The 21994-nt window shown below is 36.4% G+C and overlaps 1 protein-coding gene across 1 annotated transcript in view; it reads right to left on the bottom strand.

Moving 5' to 3' along the window:
- LOC124249541 (zona pellucida sperm-binding protein 3 receptor-like) overlaps positions 1-21063 on the bottom strand; it is an 80817-nt gene extending 59754 nt beyond the window's left edge. Inside the window, 7 exon segments of the mRNA XM_046680548.1 lie at positions 7730-7927; positions 9029-9211; positions 10217-10411; positions 10584-10669; positions 19125-19224; positions 19785-19964; positions 20922-21063. Coding sequence (XP_046536504.1) covers positions 7730-7927; positions 9029-9211; positions 10217-10411; positions 10584-10669; positions 19125-19224; positions 19785-19964; positions 20922-21063 — 1084 coding nt within the window.
- Between the last annotated feature and the right edge of the window lie 931 nt (positions 21064-21994).

The raw sequence follows: 21994 nt of genomic DNA, 5'->3' as shown, positions 1-21994 counted from the left end.
CCTTACAGGCTAGGAGAGAGTGGAATGATACATTCAAAATTCTGAAAAACAAAAACTTTCAGCCAAGAATACTCTATCCAGTGAAATTATCCTTCAGATACAATGGAGAAATAAAAATTTTCCCAGATAAATAAAAGCTGAGGGAGTTCATCACCACAAGACCCACCTCCCCCGTACAAGAAATGATCAAGAAGGCCTTCATATCTGAAAAAAGAGAAAAGGTTTACAAAGCCTTGAGCAAGGAGATAAATAGAGAGACAGAATCAGAAAATTTCAGCTCTCTGTCAGAACGGGTTAGCAAACACTTAATTATAACATTAAAGATAAAAGGAGGAAAAGCATTAAAAATAACTATAATCGCTTCATTTTAATCGGAAACTCACAACACAAAACAGAATAAATTGTCACAACAATAACTAAGACATGGAAGAGGAAAGGGATGGAACCTGCTTAGAATAAGGAAATAAGAGGCTGTCAGAAAATAGACTACCTCATCTATGAGATCTTTTACACAAACCTCACCATAACCACTAAACAAAAAATCACAACAGAGACACAAATGATAAATAAAGAGAAAACTGAGAAAACCATCATAGAGAATCACCAAACTGAGTTGGCAGTCGGAAATACACGGGATGAGAAACAGGAGAAATACAGAACAACCAGAAAACAAGTGATAAAATGACAGTATTAAGATCTCATAAGTCAATAATCACTCTAAATGTAAATTGATTCAATTCTCCAATCAAAAGACAGAAAGCAGCGGGAAGGATTAGAAAACAAGACCCAACAATATGTTGCCTCCAAGAAACACATCTCAGCTCTAAAGACAAACAAAGGCTCAGAGTGAACTGATGGAAGATGATACTCTAAGCTAATGGCAAACAGCAGGGTTGCCATACTTACATCAGACAAAGTAGACTTCAAGATAAAAAAGGCAATGAGAGACAAAGAGAGGCAGTATATAATGATAAAAGGGACACTCTACCAAGAGAACATAACACTTATAAATATATATGCACCTAACACAAGAGCACCAAAGTATGTAAAGCAACCATTAACAGACCTAAAAGAAGAAATTAACAGCAACACAATAGTAATAGGGGACCTCAACACACCACTTACAACAATGGATAGATCATCCAGGCAGAAAGTCAACAAGGAAATAGTGGAATTAAACAAAAACCACACAAGATGGACTTAATAGATATATATAGAACACTCCATCCAAAACCAGCAGAATACACATTCTTCTCACGTGCACATGGAACATTCTCAAAGAGACCACATATAGGGAAACAAGGCAAGCCTCAATAAATTTGAAAAGATTGAAATCATATCAAGCATCTTTTCTGACAATAATGCTGTGAAACTAGAAATCAACTACAAGAAAAAAGCTGGGAAGAGGATAAAGATGTAGAGACTAAACAACATGTTACTGAACAACCAATGGATCATCAGAGAAATTAAAGGAGAAATAAAAAAATATCTGGAGACAAATGAAAATGAAAATAGGCCATACCAACTCTTATGGGATGCAGCGAAAGTGGTCCTAAGAGGGAAATTAATAGCAATACAGGCCCACCTTAACAAACAAGAAAAATCTCAAGCAAGCAATTTTCAACTATACCTAATCGTACTAGAAAAAGAAAACAGACAAAGGCCAAAGTCAGCAAAAGGAAGGAAATAATAAAAATTAGAGGAGAAATAGATAAGAACAAAAATAACAGTAGAAAAAATTAATGAAACTAAGAGCTGGTTCTTTGAGAAAATAAACAAAATTGACAAATCCCTAGGCAGACTCACCTAGAAAAAGGAGAAAAACCTCAACTAAATAAAATTAAAAATGAAAGAGGAGAAATTACAATGGATACCACAGAAATACAAAGGATTATAAGAAATACTATGAATGACTATATGCCACAAAATTGGACAATCTAGAAGAAATGGATGAATTCTTAGACTCGTACAATCTCCCAAAACTGAATCAAAAAGAAATAGAGAATCTGAATAGACCAGTCACAAGTAAAGAGATTGAGACAGTAATCCAAAACCTCCCCCCAAATAAAGTCCAGGAACAGATGACTTCTCTGGAGAATTCTACCAAACATTCAAAGAAGATTTAATATCTATCCTTCTCAAACTATTCCAAAAAATTGAAGAAGACAGGACACTTTCTAACTCATTCTATAAGGCCAACATCACCATGATCTCAAAGCCAGACAAGGACAACACAAAGAAGGAAAATTACAGGCCAATGTCACTGAAGAACATAGATGCCAAAATCCTCAACAAAATATTGGCAAACCAAATACAGCAATATGTTAAAAGGATAATACACCATGATCAAGTGAGATTTATACCAGGGACACAGTGATGCTTCAACATCCTCAAATCAATCAATATGGTACACCAAATTAACAAAATGAGGAATGAGAATCACATGATCATCTCGATAGATGCAAAGAAAACATTTGACAAGATCCAACATCTGTTTATGATATGGCTTTCAATAAAATGGGTACAGAAGGAAAGTACCTCAACATGATAAAGGCCATATATGACAAACCCACAGCCAACATCATATTCAATGGGAAAAAACTGAAATCCATTCCTCTGAGAACAAGAACAAGACAAGGGTGCCCACTCTTGCCACTCTTAGTCAACATAGTACTGGAGGTTTTGGCCAGAGCAATTAGGCAAGAAAAAGAAATGAAAGGTATCCAAATTGGTGAGAAAGAAGTGAAACGCTTGCTGTTTGCAGATGACATGGTTCTCTATACAGAAAACCCTATCATAAGAAAACTATTGGAAATAATCAACAACTACAGAAAGTTGCAGGGTACAAAATCAGCTTACAAAAATCACTTGCATTTCTATCCTTTAACAACCAGCTAACAGAAAGAGAATTCAAGAATACAATCCAATTTACAATTGCAACAAAAAGAATAAAATATCTAGGAATAAATGTAACCAAGGTGATGAAAGACCTGTACACTGAAAACTAGAAAACATTATTGAAAGAAATTGATGATGACATAAAGAAATGGAATTATATTCCATGCACACGGACTAGAAGAATAAACATAGTTAAAATGTCCATACTACCTAAAGCAATCTATAGATTCAATACAATCCAAATCAGAATCCCAGTGACATTCTTCATAGACATAGAAGAAAGAATCCTAAAATTCATATGGGACAACAAAAGACCCTGAATAGCTAAAGCAATCCTGAGAAAAAAGAACAAAGCCAGAGGCATCACAATCCCTGAACTCAAAATATACCACAAAGTGATAATAGTCAAAACAGCATGGTATTGGTACAAAAACAGGCACATAGATCAACGGAACAGAATTGAAAGCCCAGAGGTAAAACCACACATCTACAGACAGCTAATCTTCGACAAAGGAGCCAAAAACATACAATGGAGAAAGGAAAGTCTCTTCAATAAATGGTGTTGGGAAAACTGGACAGCCACATGCAAAAGAATGAAAGTAGACAATTATCTTTTGCCATACACAAAATTAAATAAAAATGGATTAAAGACTTGAAGGTAACATACAGAACCATAAAACTCCTAGAAGAAAATACAGGTAGTACACTCTTTGAGATCCATCTTAGAAGCATCTTATTGAATATCCTATCTACTCAGGCAAGGTAAACTAAAAGAAAAAATTAAACAAATGGGCTTTCATCAGACTAAAGAGCTTTTTTCCTCTGCAAAGCAAAGGAAACCAGGAACAAAATGAAAAGACAACCCACCAACTGGGAGAAAATATTTGAAAATCATATATCTGACAAGGGGTTAATCTCCAAAATATATAAAGAAATCATGCAACTCAACAACAAAAAAACAAACAACCCACTCAAAAAATGGGCAGAGGATATGAACAGACATTTTTCCAATAAGATATACAGATGGCCGACAGGCACATGAAAGATGTTCAACATCACTAATCATTAGGGAAATGCAAATCAAAACTACAATGAGATATGACCTTACACTTGTTAGAATGGCTATAATTACCAAGACAAGAATAACAACTGTTGAGGAGGATGTGGAGAAAAGGGAACCCTAATACACTGCTGCTAGGAATGCAAACTAGTGCAGCCACTATGAAAACAGTATGGAGATTTCTCAAAAGACTAAAAATAGAAAAACCATATGACCCAGCTATCCCACTACTGGGTATTTACCCAAACAACTTGAAATCAACAATTCAGAGACTTATGCTCCCCTATGTTCATTGCAGCACTATCCACAATAGCCAAGACGTGGAAGCAATCCCAGTGCCCAACTACTAATGAATGGATAAAGAAGATGTGGTGTATATATATACAATGGAATATTATTCAGCCATAAAAAGACAAAATCGTCCCATTTGAAACAACATGGATGGACATTGAGAGTATTAAAATAAGCCAGACAGAGAAAGATAAACATCATATGATTTCACTCATATATGGAATATAAACAAACACATGGACACAGAGAACAGAGTAGTGATTACCAGAGGGGAAATTGTTTGGGTGGTGGGTATAAGGGGTAAAAGGGCACATGTATATGGTGGCTGACAAATAATAATGTACAACTGAAATTTTACAATGTTATAAACTATTATGAACTCAATAAAAAAAGATACAGCATGAAAATATCAAATTCAAAATATCTGACATCCTACTAAAAAACTATGTAAAAAGAGTCAAGGAAAATATAACACATAATGAAGAGAAAACTCAATCAATAGAAATGAACCCCAAAATGACACACATGATAGAATTAGCAAATAAAGACACTGAAATTGTTATTATAACTATATTCTATATCTTAAGAATATAGAAGAAAGATTGAACATGTTAAGTAGAGATATTAAAGATATAAAAAATGATACAAGTCAAATTTTAGAAATGAAAAAACGTAGTTGAGATGTCTCACCTACAGATGAGTGTCTGAGATAAAAATTCACTCAGATTTATATTAGATTAGACATTCCAGAAGAAAAGATTAAGATACTTTAACACACAGCAATAATCAAAAATGAAACTCCAAGAGAAAAAAAGACTGAAAAAAAAGCAGACCTATAATAACTTGTGAAACAACATCAAGTGGCTTAATTTATGTGTAAGAAGAATCCCAAAAAGAGAGAAGGGAATGGAGGTGAAAAAGTATTTGAAAAAATAATGGCAATAATTTTATCAAGTGTGATGAAAATGATAAACCCACACATTAATGAAACTCAACAAACCCCAAGCACAAGAAACAAAAACTAGATGAAGGTATAACATATCGTAATGAAATTGCTTAAAACCAGTGATAAAGAGACAAATCTTAAAAACATCCAAAGAAAAACGACAGCCTACATACAGAGGAACAAAAATAAGATCGACAACAGACATCTTGTTAGAAACAATGCAAGTCAGAAGACAATGGAGGCAACATTTTTGAAGTAGTGACAGAAAAAACTGCCAACGTAGAATTCTCTGTTCAGCAAAAATATCTTTCAAAACCAAAGGCAAAGTGAAACTTTTCAAACATATGAAGCTGAAATAATTCATCACCAGCATATCTAAATGACAGGAAATGTTGAAGGAAGTAAGTCAAGCAAAAGGAAGATGATGCCAGACAGAAAGCTGTATCTACACAAAAAAATGAAGAGCACCAGATATGGTAAACATGTGAATCAATAAAAAGACTTTCCCCTTGACGTGTTGTTCAACGGGGGAATGGTTAAACAAATGTGGGGTTTCCATGCCACAGAATACTGTCCACCAACAAAAAGAAATGAATTACTGATGTACATAACCACATGTATCAATTTTTAAATAATTGTGCTAAGTGAAAGAAGCCAGATGAAAAAGCACATAATGTATTATTCCATTTATATAAAATTCTAGAAAATGCAAACCAGTCTATAAAAGCAGATTGGTGATTTTCTGGGGATGATGTGGGAAGAAGGACAGGGAGGGGCTGGAGGAAGGAGTTGCAAAGAAGCATGAAAAAACTTTTTGAGAGATGGATATACTCATTATCTTGACTGTACCAATAATTTCGCAAATGTGTACATATGCCAAAGTGATAAAATTGCACACTCTAAGCATGCATTTTATTGCATGTCAATAAATAAAACTCAGTAAAGCTGTAAAATAATACTTCATCTGAAATGTTTTTAAAAGCTGACATAAGGGAAAAGTAAATAAATATATTTTTTAAATGTTGTAGAAATTTTCTCTCAGATAACACTTTTTATACTATATTTCTTTTTAAATAACTTAGAATAAAACACTCTGTCATCTCCCTAATTTCAAATATAGCCAGCACTACTTCTGTACCTGTCAATGCTCATTAATTTGTGAAAATTATAGCCTTCAACTGTCATAGTAACACCTGACATTTATATTATGGTTTATAATTTATAATTTAATATACCTCATTATTAATTATATATTAGTTATATAATCATATATTAATTTATCAATATATTAATATACTAAATTTGTGATAACTTGGATGCACAACTTCTCACTTTCTGATTTATAGATGGTGGGAAGTTTTTTAAAAAACATATCAGTCAATGAAACTTTAAACATAATTTAGAAAACAAGCAGATTTTTAAGCATATGTGAGCCTCCATTTTTATACGAAAAACTGATATATTAACTATACGTTATTCTTTTCTGTTGATTAGTTGATTTTCTGTTGATTGCTCCAAAGGACTGTATTTATTTACCCTGTTATTCTTCTTTAAGTATGCTTTTAGTTTTGTCCTTCCACTAATAAAATATTCTCTATTATTTTACAATAATATCATAATCATAGTGATTACGAATATGATTCCTTGCAATTATATCAAATTAATTCCTGATTTTAAATACTGATCTCTCAATAGGTTGGTCTAAACCACCACCACTCATTATTTGTGTTTTCTACATATGTTAAGTTCTAAGTATATGGAACAATAATCCCCAGCGTCTAGGCCTCAGTGATGTCACCTATAAATAACACAACTCTAGTCTGAATGAAGAGCCATTTCCCCATTTCCTGTCATTCCGTCCTAAAACCAGAATAGCCTCCACCACTCCTTCTGCCCCTCACTCACTTTTCCCAAAGGAGGAGGAAGATGATGAAGAGGATGACGATGAGGAAGAGGAAGAGATGGAGGGTCTTATCTGGTGAAAGAAGCCTCTGTATTCCTGGCAGGGCTGGCCTCCTGAGGTCATGTTCTCTGGAGCAGGTGAGGAGGCCCAGCTCTCTCTAATCTCAATAGCGTCTCAACCAGCATAAGACAGCTGGTTGTGTTAGTGTCTGGCTCACAGACTTTCCCTCAACCAGGCAACCCAAAATCTGGAGTGGAGAAGCGAGGGCCATGCAGGCAATCTGATCCAGGCCATAATGCAGGAGTTTCTAGATTCCACTCTTACTAGTTATGAAGCTGATACCATTATTTCCATGTTTCATACCCAAGTTGGTTTCTCAGTGAATACTGAACATGAATGCACAGAGAAGTACGATTGGCATTATTTTCCAGCTTTCTCAATCTTCAGGATGACCTTTAAAATAGCTTCTGTACGAATATGCAAAGATTCCAGTAAATTGATTCTTAAAGTATTTTAAAGCAAACTTTTTAAGAGATCAATTACATTCAATAAGGTACAGAATCTTAGCATATGCTCAACATTTTCAATAGAGAAGAAGATACACACGTGTATATACAAAAAGTTTGCTTACGTTCACACCCTTTGGATGGGGTCCACATCAAACTTTCCTGGCAGGTCACATTCAGAGGCTCATCTGGAATAGGGCTGTAGCCAGGCTCGCACTGATATTGAAGCACAGTCCCAATTTCAAATACTTCCTGATTTCTTAGGTTGTAGGGTATTCTATTCCAGAAAGCATGGGGAATGTCTGGCAAGTCAATACAACTATCTGATCATGAAAAAAGCACAAGGATGAAAGAAAACTGTTACTGAGATTGGCAGAGTGACCCGTGAGACTGTCATAAAGAAAGGATATCATGTATTCATTCTGGAATGGTTCATCTTCAGGGGAAGCTTTAAGATCACTGAGAATACACACCAAAATTTGTTCCTAGGTAAACCAAACTTTTAACTGTCTCTTTGCCTAATGGGGAATTACGATAGGAGACATTCCCCTAGACATTATGACACTGTCACCAGGAGCGTCATTATTTGGCCTTAAACCAAGCTCTTTCAGTCTTGCATTTTTCTACTCGATCTGATGCCAAAGGTCCATGTAGATTGAAAAGGGGATACATATCCGTCAAGTTGTATATTTATTGAATTTCAACACTACATATTTAAAATGGCACCTAAATTCTCGTGATGATAGAAGGGAACAGTAAACCACAATGTAGTAGTGGCTTTCACCCCTGACTAATTATGTGGACTTATGCTAGTTGCTTAATCTCTCTCAGTTTTCTCATCATTAAAATGGGATTAAAAATAGTAGCTACATCTTAGGATTGTAGTAAATGGTAAATCAATTAATTGATGTTATGCACTAGAACAGTGCTTGATATATAGAAAGCCCTTAATAAATGTTAGCAATAGGTATCACTAACGTTATGACTGGTCAGTATGCATTTACAATTTCAAAGCCTCAAGGCCAACATTAGCCCAGAGAGCACCTCTGTGCAAATTTTAAAAAGAGGATGTCTGGAAGGAATTTTACTTCCATCTTTCAAAAAATTCTCAAAATATGTTGATTTCGTTAGGATGAGACGCTTTACTACTGTCTACTGGAAAATTTTGTAAGAAATAAATAAATCTGTAATATCTATAATGTCACTGATGCCAAAACTATATGATATATGTATAAAGTCCTTTAAATAACACTGAGAGATTACTAACAAGAAAATCTTCCTTCTAACAGGAGAAAACTAGAGAAACATATTAATTTAAAATGATTATTGGGATTAAAGTGGGCTTGTGCCTATGAGCATGCTATGCCCATACTCCTGGATAATTTTAGATGCCAAATATGGAAACTCCTTCAGTCCATACTCACTGAGCTCACAAACAGGAGGAGGAGGGTCCCAGTTGTCATCAGCTTCACAATAGATTAAACTGCTGCCTGTGAGGATATAACCTTTCTTGCAGCCAAACACAATAGTGTCTTTGTAAGTATAGAGGGGTCCAAATCCAGAGACAAAGATTCCATTTGGAACCTGTGGCTGACGACAGACAATGTCTAAAGAAGCATAAGAAAGGACATCTCAGTTATAAAAGAGAAATGACAGTAAGAATGTGACTACTATTGTTGATATGGTTTCAAGGAAGACCTGACACAAATATGTATCAAATAAGTACAAAGAAAACATTTTAAAGCTTTATATATATGCTTTCAGTTCCTGGGAACCTCAGCAATATGAGGTCCCATCATCTTAGTCATTGCAGAAAAAATCCTACAACTTTCTTATCAAAAAAATCCCTAGCAACATAGATACAGAGAACAGACTGGTGGTTGCCAGAGGCAGAGGTTGGAGGTGGGGTGGGTGAAATGGGTGAAGGTGGCCAAAAGGGACTATGGTTAATAATACTGTATTGTATATTTGACAGTAGCTAAGGGAGCAAATATCAAAAGTTCTTATCATAAGAAAAAAATTTTGTAACTATGTATGGTGATGGATGTTAACCAGACTTATTGTGGTGCTCATTTTGCAATATATGTAAATATTGAATCATTATGCTGTACACTTTAAACTAATATAATGTTATGTGTCAATTATATCTCAATTAAAAAAAATCTCTAGCAATATCTAAACCCCAAAGTGATATGTGCTACTTTCAGGTCAAAGAATTTCCTAGCCAGGGAGTGCTTCCCCTTGCTCTCTTCCTCTACTGGACTGACTGTGGAAGATTTGATGCAGAGTTGTCAGAAGATTTAAACAATCTAGACTACTATACAAATGACAGCTGCCCTGGAGGGTTTCCCGGGCTAGCAGTGCACTAAGACAGCCAAAAAACCCTTTTACTATAAAAAAGCCTTGAGATTTTGGTATTGATTATTACGGCAGCATAGCCTGTGCTATCCTAGTACAGCGTAAGATTAGTTGAATGAATGAATGACCACATCATTGCCTTGATTACTTTGTCTTTGAATCATTCCATTTCCCCCAATAAATACACCTTCCCTGTTCCTTTAAACAAAAGAGAAAAATTCAAAGCAGAATCCAACAATTCAGTTGTAACTTACGTTTACAAGTCGGAGGGCTTGGGCTCCAGACACCTATCTTTTTATTCTCCACTGTGCAGGAAATGGAGGCTTTGCCTATCATTGAGAAGTGAGGGTCACAGCTGTAGGTGACAGAAGAACCGTATGTGTAGATGTCTTCATCTCCACCACTGTGCTTCCCATTGCTGATGGTTGGAGGGGCCTCACACTTGGCAACTGGGATGAGTGAGTGAAGAGGAAGAAATGGTCAGGGAAGGCATCCCTACAAATCTAACATTCATGAGGCAAATTCTAATGGAGGGCTCAAGAAGCAGCAAAAATTCACAGGAGTTTTATTACCTAACATGGTTTAGGTTTATAGTCAAGCCACAAAAAAATCTTTACTTACTTACACATACTGGGAGAGGATCACTCCAGTCAACTCCTTTATCTTGGATGTCACAATGACTAGTGGTTGAGCCAATTAAGATATATCTGCATAAGATAAGTCAGAGATCTTACTGGAATTCATCTTACTCTAAATATAAATTGCCAATGAGGTTTGGACAAATGGAATTTTTATTCAATATTTAAAAATGAAAAACTAGTGCTCTCTTGATTACTAATTACCATTTGGGTCAATCTGGAGTTAAATTTCATCACATCAAGGAGAAAGTCTTGTTTGTTCCTTTTTTCTTTCATTCACTTATTCATTTAAACCACATGATTAAGCTTTGTCTAAGTATTAGATGGTACACATCCATAGCCAATAAAAACTAGTACATGACAAGTTTTGCACCAAAATCTTAGGACTCCACTTAAACTTTACACTCTTTCCCTAACGAACTACAAATGAAGCGACACAAAATGGGCAAAAGTGCACTTGAGTTTGTTATGCAGCTGCCTTTGAATAAATGATCCAGACAAATTACTGATAAAAACAATTACTTTGATCTCTAATCTGAGTCTTCCTTCTGGTACTAGAGTTTGACCTGCTTTCATAAACCATTAACTTCCTGGTTATCATCTCATTATTCTTGCTCTTGACAAGTCCCAGTCTTTCTTCCAGGACTTTTTGCATTAAAAAAAAATTACATGTCAATTTCCCCTGAACATTAATGAAAAGTTCAGAATAAAAAACAAACAGAATCCAGAAACACTTTAAAAGAAAAATATGCCATGACCAAATAGGTTTATTCCAAGAATGAAAGGAACCTTCAAAATTAGAAGATATATTAGTATATAACATATTGTTATGAACTGAATATGTGTGTGCTTCCAAAATTCCTATGTTGAAGCCCTGACCCCCAGTGCGGCTGTATTTGGAGTAAGGAAGTAATTAAGGTTAAATGAGGTTATAGGTGTGGGGCCCTGATTCAATAGGATTAGAGTCCTTATAAAGGAGCTACCAGAGAGCTCTCTCGCTCCCTCTGTGTCTCTCATTCTCTCTCTCCATGTGCGTGCACAGAGGAAAGGCCATGTGAGGACATAGTGAGAAGGCAGCCATCTAGAAGCCAGGAAGGGGATTCAGAAACTGAATCCTGCCAGACCTTGGTCTGGGACCGCCAGCCTCCAGCACTGTGAGAAACAGATTTCTATTATTTAAGCTGCCCAGCCTGTGGCATTTTGTTACGGCAGCCTGAGCAGACTAGTGCATATATGATATTAATAAATCTAAGGAGAAAAACATACCATCATCTTGATAGACACTAAATGGCATTTGAAAAAAAATCAACAATTATTCTTGACAAAAACATTCAATATAATGGGAATCAGTGGAGATAGAGCTCCCCCAAACTTAAGGGGAAGATACTAGAGTCGTTTCTGCTAAAGTCAAGAACAAGAAAACAATGGCCAGTATCAGTATTTTGTTTGAAATAAAATTCCTAGCATAATTGTATAAGAAAAAGGAATTAGAAATACAAAAATTGGAAAGAAAAAAGGAATAGTATCATTATTTTCAGATTATACAATTCCATACCAGTAAATCTCAAGAGAATCCAACTGAAATACTATAATAATAATAGTCAGGGAATTCAGGACATTAGCTGATATATGAAATTAATATATAGAAATCAACAGTTTCCATATATACAGATATAAACTCTTAGATGGTATAATGGAAGAAAAGACACCATTTTAAATATCAAAAACAAAGTAAGATACCAAAGAATAAACATAATGAAAATTGGAAAATCTAAATGTGTAGAACTTTAAAACAATCCTAAAATACATCCCTTACACACAAACACACACAAACACACACACACACAAGATCAGGACAAAAGGAAAGCCATAACAAATTCTGGGCTTGGAAGACTCAAGATGATGCAATGTACATTCTCCTAAAGTTAGTTTAAAAAATTAAAGTAATCAATTAAAAACAAAATCCAATTAATTTTAAAGTTCGTATAGAAATAAAAACAAGCAAGCATAGTCAGGAAAATCCTGGTAAAGCAGAAGAGTAAGGGGGATACTTCTGAGCAATGTTACACACTATGGAAACTCAGTAATTATAGAGAGAAGAACTGGTTGTGTGAACATACAGATAAACTAAAAGAATTGAGTATAAAGTCCAGAAATAGACCCATATACCTATGGGAACTAAGTATAGTTTTAAAAGAATATTATCTCGAAGTCACAGATTAATCATGGACTTTTTAATAAATTATGCCAAGGCAACATGAAAGCATCTGGGGAAAGATACAACTGCTCAGTGCATGGAAGCTCTGTATGAAATCACATTAAATCATAAAAGCAGTTGAATAATTGTAGGAATTACTTTATTATCTTCAAGCAGGGAAGGCCTTTTCACTGTAACTCAAAATCCAAAAGCCATTAAAAAATTGATAAATTTAACCATATAAAGCATGGTTTTTATTTGGTAAGAAAAAAGTATTCTAGGCCAAGTCAAAAGAAAGATGACACATTGAGGAAAAAAATTGCAATTTGTGTCAGACATTTAAAAAAATAACAAGGGACTCAAGTCGGTTTACACATAAGGAGATACAAATGTCTTTTAGATGGAATAAGTTCAATCTCACTCATAAATAGAAAAACGGACATTAAAACTACAGGGAGGCCATCCAACAATACGAGAATACCCACTTTTTCCCAAGCACCCATCAGACATTCACCAAGATAAATTATATCCTGGGCGATAAAACAAACCTCAACAAACTTAGGAAAATTTAAATCATACGGTGTATATTTTCTGACTGTGCTGGAATTAAACTATAAACCAATAACAGAAAGACAAGAGGAAAATCTCCAAACACTTGGAAATTAAATAACACACTTCTAAATAATCCATGGTCAAAAGGGAAGTCTCAAAGGAAATTTAAAATACATAGAATGGAATGAAAAGGAAAATATAACAGATCAGAATGTCTGGTGCACAGGTAAAGCAGTGCTGAGAGGGAAATTTATAGCACTAAATGGTCACATTAGGAAATAGAAAAGATCTCAAATCAGTAATCAAAGTTCCTAGTTCAAGAAACTCAAAAAAGAAGAGGAAATAAACCCAAAGCAAAAATAAAAAGAAAGAAAAATAAAAGCAGAAATAAATTTAAAACAGGAAAACAATAAAGAAAATACTGAAACAAAAAGCTCATTCTCAAAAAACATCAATTAAATTGATAAATCTCTCATAAGACTGATAAAGATAAGAGAGAAGACACAAGTCACCAGTATCAGGAATGAAACAGGGACCATCACTACAGATCCTGTAGCCAATGAAAGGAGAGTAAGAGAATGAACACTTTTATGCTCATAAATTCAACAACTTAAAAGAAAAAGAACAATCCTTTGAAAAGCACAAAATTCAACAAAGACAAAATAAATAATCTGAGTAGTCCTAGAACTATTAAAGAAATTGACTTCATAATTCAAAGACTTAAGGAAAAAGAAATATCCAGGCCCAGATGGCTTTATTGGAGAATTCTACCAAACCTTTAAAGAAACTAATTTTTCCCAGTCTCTTTTGGAAAATTGAAGAGGAGGGAACACTTTCCAACTCATTCTGTAGGGCTAGTATTACCCTTATCATGATCAGACAAACACATGGAGCTGGCCCTGTGACATAGTGGTTGAGTTTGGCATGCTCTGCTTTGGTGGCCCTGGTTCGAGGGTTCAGATCCCGGGCATGGACCTACAGCACTCATCAGCCATGCTGAGGTGGCAACCCACATACAAACTACAGAAAAATTGGCAACAGATGTCACCTCAGGGTGAAGCTTCCTCACCAAAAAAAAAAAATCAGACAAACAGTAGAAAAAAAGAAAACTATAGACCAATATCTCTCTTAAACTTACCTGCAAAAATCCTCAACAAAACATTAGAAAATCAACCCAACAGTATGTAAAAAGAATTAGACACCATGTCCAAGTGAAATTTATTTGAGGTAAACTGGTTTAACATATGAAAATTAATCAATGTATTCCATGATACCAACAGGTTAAAAGAGAAAAATTGTGTGATCATATGCACAGTGACGCATAAAAAGCACTTGGAAAAAAATCCAAAGCCTTTCATGATAGAACCTTTCCTTAAACTAGGAATAGAGGAGCACTTCCTCAACTGGATAAAGAGCATTTACAAAAAACCTACAGCTAACGTACTTAATGGTGAAAGACTTAAGCTTTTCCTCAGACTGAGAACGAGGTGTGCTCTCACCACTGCTATTCAACGTGGCATTAGAGGTTCCAGCCAGCGCAACAAGAAAAGAAAAAGGAATAAAAGGCATACATGTGGGAAAGGAAGAAAAAACAAACTGTCCCTATTTGCAGGTGACATTAGTGTTTAAGCAGAAAATCACAGGGGAGCTACAAAAAACAAAACCAAACCAAAAACTCTTAGAACTAGTTTAAATGGGTTCAGTGAGCTAGCAGGACAAAGATCAACACACAGGATCCATCACCTTTCTATACGCCAACAACAGACGTGCGAATATCCAAATTTAAAACACAACACCATTTACAATTGTTCCAAAGAAAATGAAATACTTAGATGTAACAAAATATGTACAGGATATGTATGCTTAAAATTACAAAATTTTGATCAAAGAAATCAAAGAAGATCTGAGTACATGGAAAGGCATGTTATGTTCACAAATTGGAAGACTCAACATTGCAAAGACGTCAAATTCTATTGAAAATGAAAATCGTATCAAATGCAAATCTTAGAAGCCCAGTGAAGTTTACTGTGGACATAGACAAGTTTATTCTAAAATTTATATGGAAAGACACGGGACCCAGAATAGCTAAAACAATTTTGAAAAACAAAAAAAGAGTGGGAGGGATCACTTTACCTGATATTGACTTACCTCATAGCAATAGTAATCAAGACAGCGTGGTATTGGCAGAAAGATAGACACAGTGGAACAAAATGAGAACCCAGAAATAGACCCACAAAAATACACCCAAATAATTTTTGAGAAAAGTGCCAAAGTAATTCAATGGAAAATAATTAAATGGTGCTGGAGTCATTGGGCATCCACAATAAAAGCATAAAGTAAAATATGCTCAACCTAAAACTCCACCTTATACAAAAATTCTCTTGAAATGAATCACAAACTTAAATGTAAAACTATAAAACTTTTAGAAAAAAATAGGAGAAACTCTTCAGGACTTGAGACTAAATGACAAGATTTTAGACTTGACACCAATAGCATAATTCATAAAAGAAAAATTATACCTCATGACAATTAAAAACCTTAGCTCTCTGAAAGACTCTGTGAGGAGGATGAAAAAGCAAGGTACAGACTGGGGGAAAATATTTGCAAACCACATATCCTACAAAAGAATAGTATCTAGAATATGTAAAGAACTCTCAAAACTCAACAGTAAAAAACCAAAATGATCCAATTAGAAAATGGGCAAAAGATACGAGCAGATATTTTAGTGAAGAGAATACAAATGGCAAATAAACAAATAGAAATATGTTTAACATCATTAGCTATTACAGAAATACAAATTAAAACCGCAGTGAGACATTACTACACACCTATCAGAATGGCTGAAATGAAATCTCGTGGCAACATCAAATGCTGGTGTGGATGGTATGGATCATTCATACATTGCTGGTGGGAATGTACAATGACACAGCCTCTCTGGAAAACAGTTAGGCAGTTTCTTGAAAAATTAAACAGGTAACTTCTATATGATCCACTTGGGCATTTATTCTAGAGAAATGAAGACTTAAGTTCACACAAAAAACCTGTATAGGAAAGTTTATAGCAGCTTTCTTCATGATAGCCAAAGACGAAACAACCCAAGTGTCCTTCAACAAGCAAATGGTTCAACAAATGCCATGCGATGGAATATTCTCTCAGCAATAAAATGGAGCAAAGTATCCAAGTACAACACTTGTATGAATTTCAAGAGAATTATGCAAAATGATAAGTCAGTCTGCAAAGGTGACACGCTGTGTGGTTCCATTTATATAGCATTTTTGAAATGACAAAATTGTAGAAATAGAGACTGGATTAGCGGTTGCCAGAGGTTAGGAAGAGGGAGGGAGGGAGTTGGCTATAAAGAGATAACACAAGGCAGCCTCGTGATGGAACTGTGCTGTATCTTGACTGTGGTGATGGTCACACAAATCTTCTCGTGTGACAAAATTGCATAGAATTAAACACACACACACACACACACACACACACACAAATAAGTGCTTGTAAAACCAGTGAAATCTGAAAAAGGCCAATGGATTATATCAATGTTGATTTCCTGATTGTGATACTGCACTATGGTCACACAAAATGTTGTTGGCACCACTGAGTTAACTGATATAGACCCAATCAAAAGTTAGCATAAGGGAAGCCATCTTATAGAAGGAAGTCATATTAGAACCATGTAAGACCCTGACTCCCTTGCCCTTTTGGGAAAAAAATGCTTTAGTTTGCACATAGCCTAGACAATTAAGCATCTGTCTCTGACGGATGTGCATGCTCTCTTAGTTTTATGGCCCCAGCTTATGCATAGACCTCCCTGCTGTGATAAGACAATAACTTTGTTCTTTAAGTTTCCTCAGGAATGCAACGACCTTCTGGAAGAAAGCCCTATGCTGGTATCCACCACTGGTGACAGAAAAAGGAGATGACATGATGTTTCAAGTTCTGCCACACCAGATGGTCGACATTCCAAGATGCCCCTTTTTAGCCCACTTGCCCTGTATAAACGCCTCAAGATTTTGTAGTTGCAAAATGTTCTTTTGGGTGTGAGTCCTCCGTCTTCTACCTTGCCAGCAAGCTTCAATAAAACGCCTTCTCTCCTACCGCCTTGCCTCTTGACTGTGGCTTGTCTTGTGGTGAGCAGTGACCCCTTCGGTGGTTACAATGTTACCAATGGGGGAAACTGGAAAAAATAGGGTATAGGCTTTGTCTGTACTATTTCTTATAATGGCATGTCACTCTACACCCATCTCAATAAGTTAAAACACACTATGGGGTGGCTGGCCCAGTGGAGTAGTGGTTAAGTTCACATGCTCCGCTTTGGTGGCCCAGGGTTCACAGGCTTGGATCCCAGGTACAGACCTACGCGCCACTCATCAAGCCATGCTGTGGTGGCATCCCACATACAAAATAGAGGAAGATGGGCATAGATGTTAGCTCAGGGCCAATCCTCCTCACCAAAAAACCCCAACAGTACAGGGAAGTTATATTTTCACCTCTAAATAGACAAAAAGTCCTCAGTTTGATGAAATACTCAATTGTAGAGCTGGTGGAGAAATAGACATTCGTTTACAAAATTTTACAAGTCTATGAAGACAAACATGGTAATATTTATCAATATTTTAAAGTATCTTCTCTCTGATCCAGCAGTCCTACTTCTGGGAGTTTATCCTACAGGCATAACTGCATAAAATTACATATATAGAAAATCATGCTTCAGGGCCTGTGTGTAACAGCATAAGATTGGAAACTCACAAAGGTCTCTCAGTCGGGATCATTAAATGAACTGTGATAAGCTATGATACATGCCCTAGGAAACCGTACAGCTGTAACCACACAGACACAGAATAAGGAAACAGCGCATGAATTGCAGAGATCGCCAGAACATGTTTGTTTCTCTTAGTTCGGGCTGCTGTAACAGGAACACCATAGACTGTGGGTTAAACCACAGACATTTGTTTCTCACACTTCTGGAGGCTGGGAAGTTGGAGACTGGGGTGCCAGCATACTCACGTTCTGGTGAGAACCCTCTTCCTGGCTCACAGATGGCAGTATTCTTGCTGTGTCCTCACATGGCACGGGAAGAGAGAAAGGAAGCTAGCCCTCTTGTGTCTCTTCTTATAATGGCACTAACCCCATCATGAGGGCTCCACCCTTAAGACCTAATTACTTCCGAAAGGCCCTATCTCCAAATATGACCCCACTGGGGATTAAGGTTCAACATATGAATTTGAGGATACAAACATTCGGTCCATAGCAATGTTGTTAAGTGAAAAAGATAAAAGCAAGGTTCAAACCCACGTGTGCCATCAGCTATCTTCTGTGTAATAAAGGAGACAAAATATTAATAAAAATATGGGTACTCACTTGTATTTACATAAGTGAACACTAGAAGGATAAATCAGAAACTAATAAAGTCACTTCCTGTCGAAGGGCAGAGTGGAATGAGATGGAATGGAAGTGAGAATTCTCAGTGTACACCTTTTTACATCATTTTTATTTTATTTTATTTTTTGGTGAGGAAGATGGTCCCTGAGCTAACACCTGTGCCAGTCTTCCTCTGTTTTGTATGTGGGATGCGACCCCAGCATGGCTGGATGAGCGGTGTGTAGGTCCGTGCCCAGGATCTGAACCTGTGAACCCTGAGCTACGGAAGTGGAGTGCATGAGCTTAACCTCTATTCCACTGGGCCGGCCCCTCATTTTTCTTTTTGAAACATGTGAGTGCATTATCTACTTATAAAAATTAATTGAAAAGAAAAGGTCGCCTTATACTTACCCCTCTGAGCAGCTGAATTCTATAGTTGAACCTAAGAGAAAATCTGTCTTAACTTCCACTCTCCCATTGATTAAGTCTCCTGGGTTTCTGCATCGTTTCTCTGAGAGGAAAATTAAAATGGTGACTAGTGACTCGTATTACTTACATAACATAGTGTTAGAGAAAGAGTCCGATTGATTGGCTCTGACTCCTGCTTCCAGATAAACCCAGACATTTTTTTCAATGCTTTTTTCTGATCCTGATTTATTGAATTTTTATTTTGAGGAAAAATAAATGTAAACATTTATTCCATTTTTCTGATACGTTTTAAGAAGAAGAAAAAAATATTCTTAGATTCATTTGCTCAATTAGATCACGGTGATAATAAACGATGGGATGTATGGACCAGTTATCCACACAAATGTATGTTCTCAAAAATGTATGCCCTTCATCACTGGGAAACAGAAGGAAAAAAAGAAACAGATTCTATATCCTTACTGTTATAAAAATATCTCAGTGTGTATTCCCAACTGACTTCTTCCAATGATATAGATGATGTCAATTTGGAAGACTACTTCGGTCAAAGATTTTCATTTGAATTAAAGAATTCATTAACTTCCTAAGAGAATTTTCCCAAATAAAACAAAAGTACAGGTGAGAAAAATAAGTGTTGATACTTACTGGTACAAAAGACACTATAGTCCCACGAGCCTCTGGCATTACAGGTAATCTTACTTGAACCGATTCTACTGAAGCCAGGATGGCAGGTGTATTTCAGAGCAGTTCCAGTTTTGAAGTCTGTCTTAATCAACTTGTTTACTGGAGAAGCAAATGGTAAATCAGGTGGAGGGCCACAATCGCCTGGACGCCAAAATGACAAGGAACATCAAGTTATAGGTTGGGACCCAGCAGCTCAATGCTTCGGTAGTAAGATTTTCGTAACAGAGATCATGCTTTTCTCTTTCATCATAACTCCACTATTCAATGAACACAGTGAGTAATCAGTAATACATGTTTGTTGATTGATGACAATGACAATCATAATGAAAAAAGGCAGAAAAATTTTATCCATTATGAAATTTTTCTTATATATGTGATAATTTGCCAGAAAATGGATGAACAGACCTTAATTTCATCATTCTATCAGATTCCCCACGCCTGCCTACTCAAAATCCTGGCAACTATACCACGCCATCTGACCTTACCTTCTTGCCTGAGTAGAAGCGTATATTTTATTAATAATGGCATTGTGGAAGATGAGTGCCTCAGGAGTCAGGGATGAAAAGGAGGCATCTCCTTTGTGTCCTTTTGGACCGTTTGGATTGTGAATAGACTGCCTATTTGAAAATAAACATGTTTTTCAAAAAGCATCACAGGGTGGAGATGCATTAACCCCTTGAAAAATAAAATCTTAATTCTGCTTCTCTGGAGAGAATTAAATGAAGGCTAGGCTAGATTCCAGGAGCCCTGGCAGAATGACACCCGTCCCCTCCACCTGCTCAACAAGCACAAGCGCACAGGCGGTGAAAACTCTTCATGGTCAGGCTGGCAGATAATATGCATTTATTCCCAGTCATAATTTGCTTTGAGGTTAGATTGGAGAGTTCCCGGAGAGGAAATGCTAAAAGGGAGTATCAAGAGTGTCTCTATAAATCAGCCTTTTTTGGGTGAGGGTTTATAGCAAATTTCCCTAAATTTCAGGTGGTCAAATAGCCCACAATGTTAAAGATGGATATCCTTTGGACATCTTTTGAAATAGGGCGTGTTGATGAACTCAGTCGTATGGTGACAATCTGACCTTGTCTCCCCATTACTCACCCAGAACAGTAGTGAACAGAGCAGCAACCAAGGTCACTTTGAAGAGAGTTGGCTCAGAGACTCTCCACAGCCCAGAGAAGGGCTGGGCTGCCGTTTCTCCCTTTCTATCAAGGGCATCATGTCGAACTCTTTGAGGATGCATGAGCCGATGTTTCTTTAACATTTCTGTGCTGAAAGAACTCAATTTAATAAACAGTTATTGAATTCCTACTTGTCATAAAGTACTGGGGAAAATCAGATGGGAACCATGCCTTCAAGGAGATTATAATGGACTGTAGAAGAAAAGACATTAAGCCCAAGTATTTACAATAAAAGGCAGCTTATGTTCTCTGCTTCAGGAGCATATCAGGAGGCCAGTCAATTCTAGGGAGAGAGATGGGAGTGGGCTTTCTGGAGCTGGCTGCATCTGAGGCAGCAGATGTTGCTGTGAAATTTGGAGTGTGGAATGCAGGACATTTTGTGCCAAAAGTGAAAACTGGGGAAGACACAGCAGCAAGAAGGTAAAGGTTATTCTGGGCAACAGTACTTAGTACTTCAATTTGTTTGGAAGGTAAGGAGTGTGCGATAGGGAGAAGAAAGTGAGAGATAGAGGGGCAGATTAGAACTGAGTCTGACGAGTTTTCAGGGCTAAGCTTAGGAGTTTGGACCTAGGAAACGGAAAGCCACTGATGTTTTTGTGTTTTTGAGCAACATGGTTATGTACTTTTGGAAGATCACTATGGCAAATGTGGACAAGACAGACTGAAAGAGGCAGAGAGAAGAGACAGCGAGATTGATTAAGAAGATTATTGCAGTTGGCGAGGTGAGCCACAGAGATGATCTGAACAAGGAAATGGCAGAAGAGTTAGGGAAGGCGGAGCAAATGAAAACAAAGCAAGAAAATGGTGAGACAGACGAAAGGAGTTCTATGTACGTATGCATGTATATATGTATGTATGTATGTATGTATCTATCAGTTATCCATCTGTCTATCTGTCTATCGAGTTCTTTATAGCAACTGTTCCTATGTCACCAGGTTCCTCTGTCAACAAGAGCAATGATCCATTGGGTCAATTCAAAATTTTCAAAGCATT

The sequence above is a fragment of the Equus quagga genome, chromosome 13 (genome assembly GCF_021613505.1).
Source record: "Equus quagga isolate Etosha38 chromosome 13, UCLA_HA_Equagga_1.0, whole genome shotgun sequence".
Lineage (NCBI taxonomy): Eukaryota > Metazoa > Chordata > Mammalia > Perissodactyla > Equidae > Equus > Equus quagga.
This window is presented reverse-complemented; position numbering and strand designations above follow the sequence as displayed.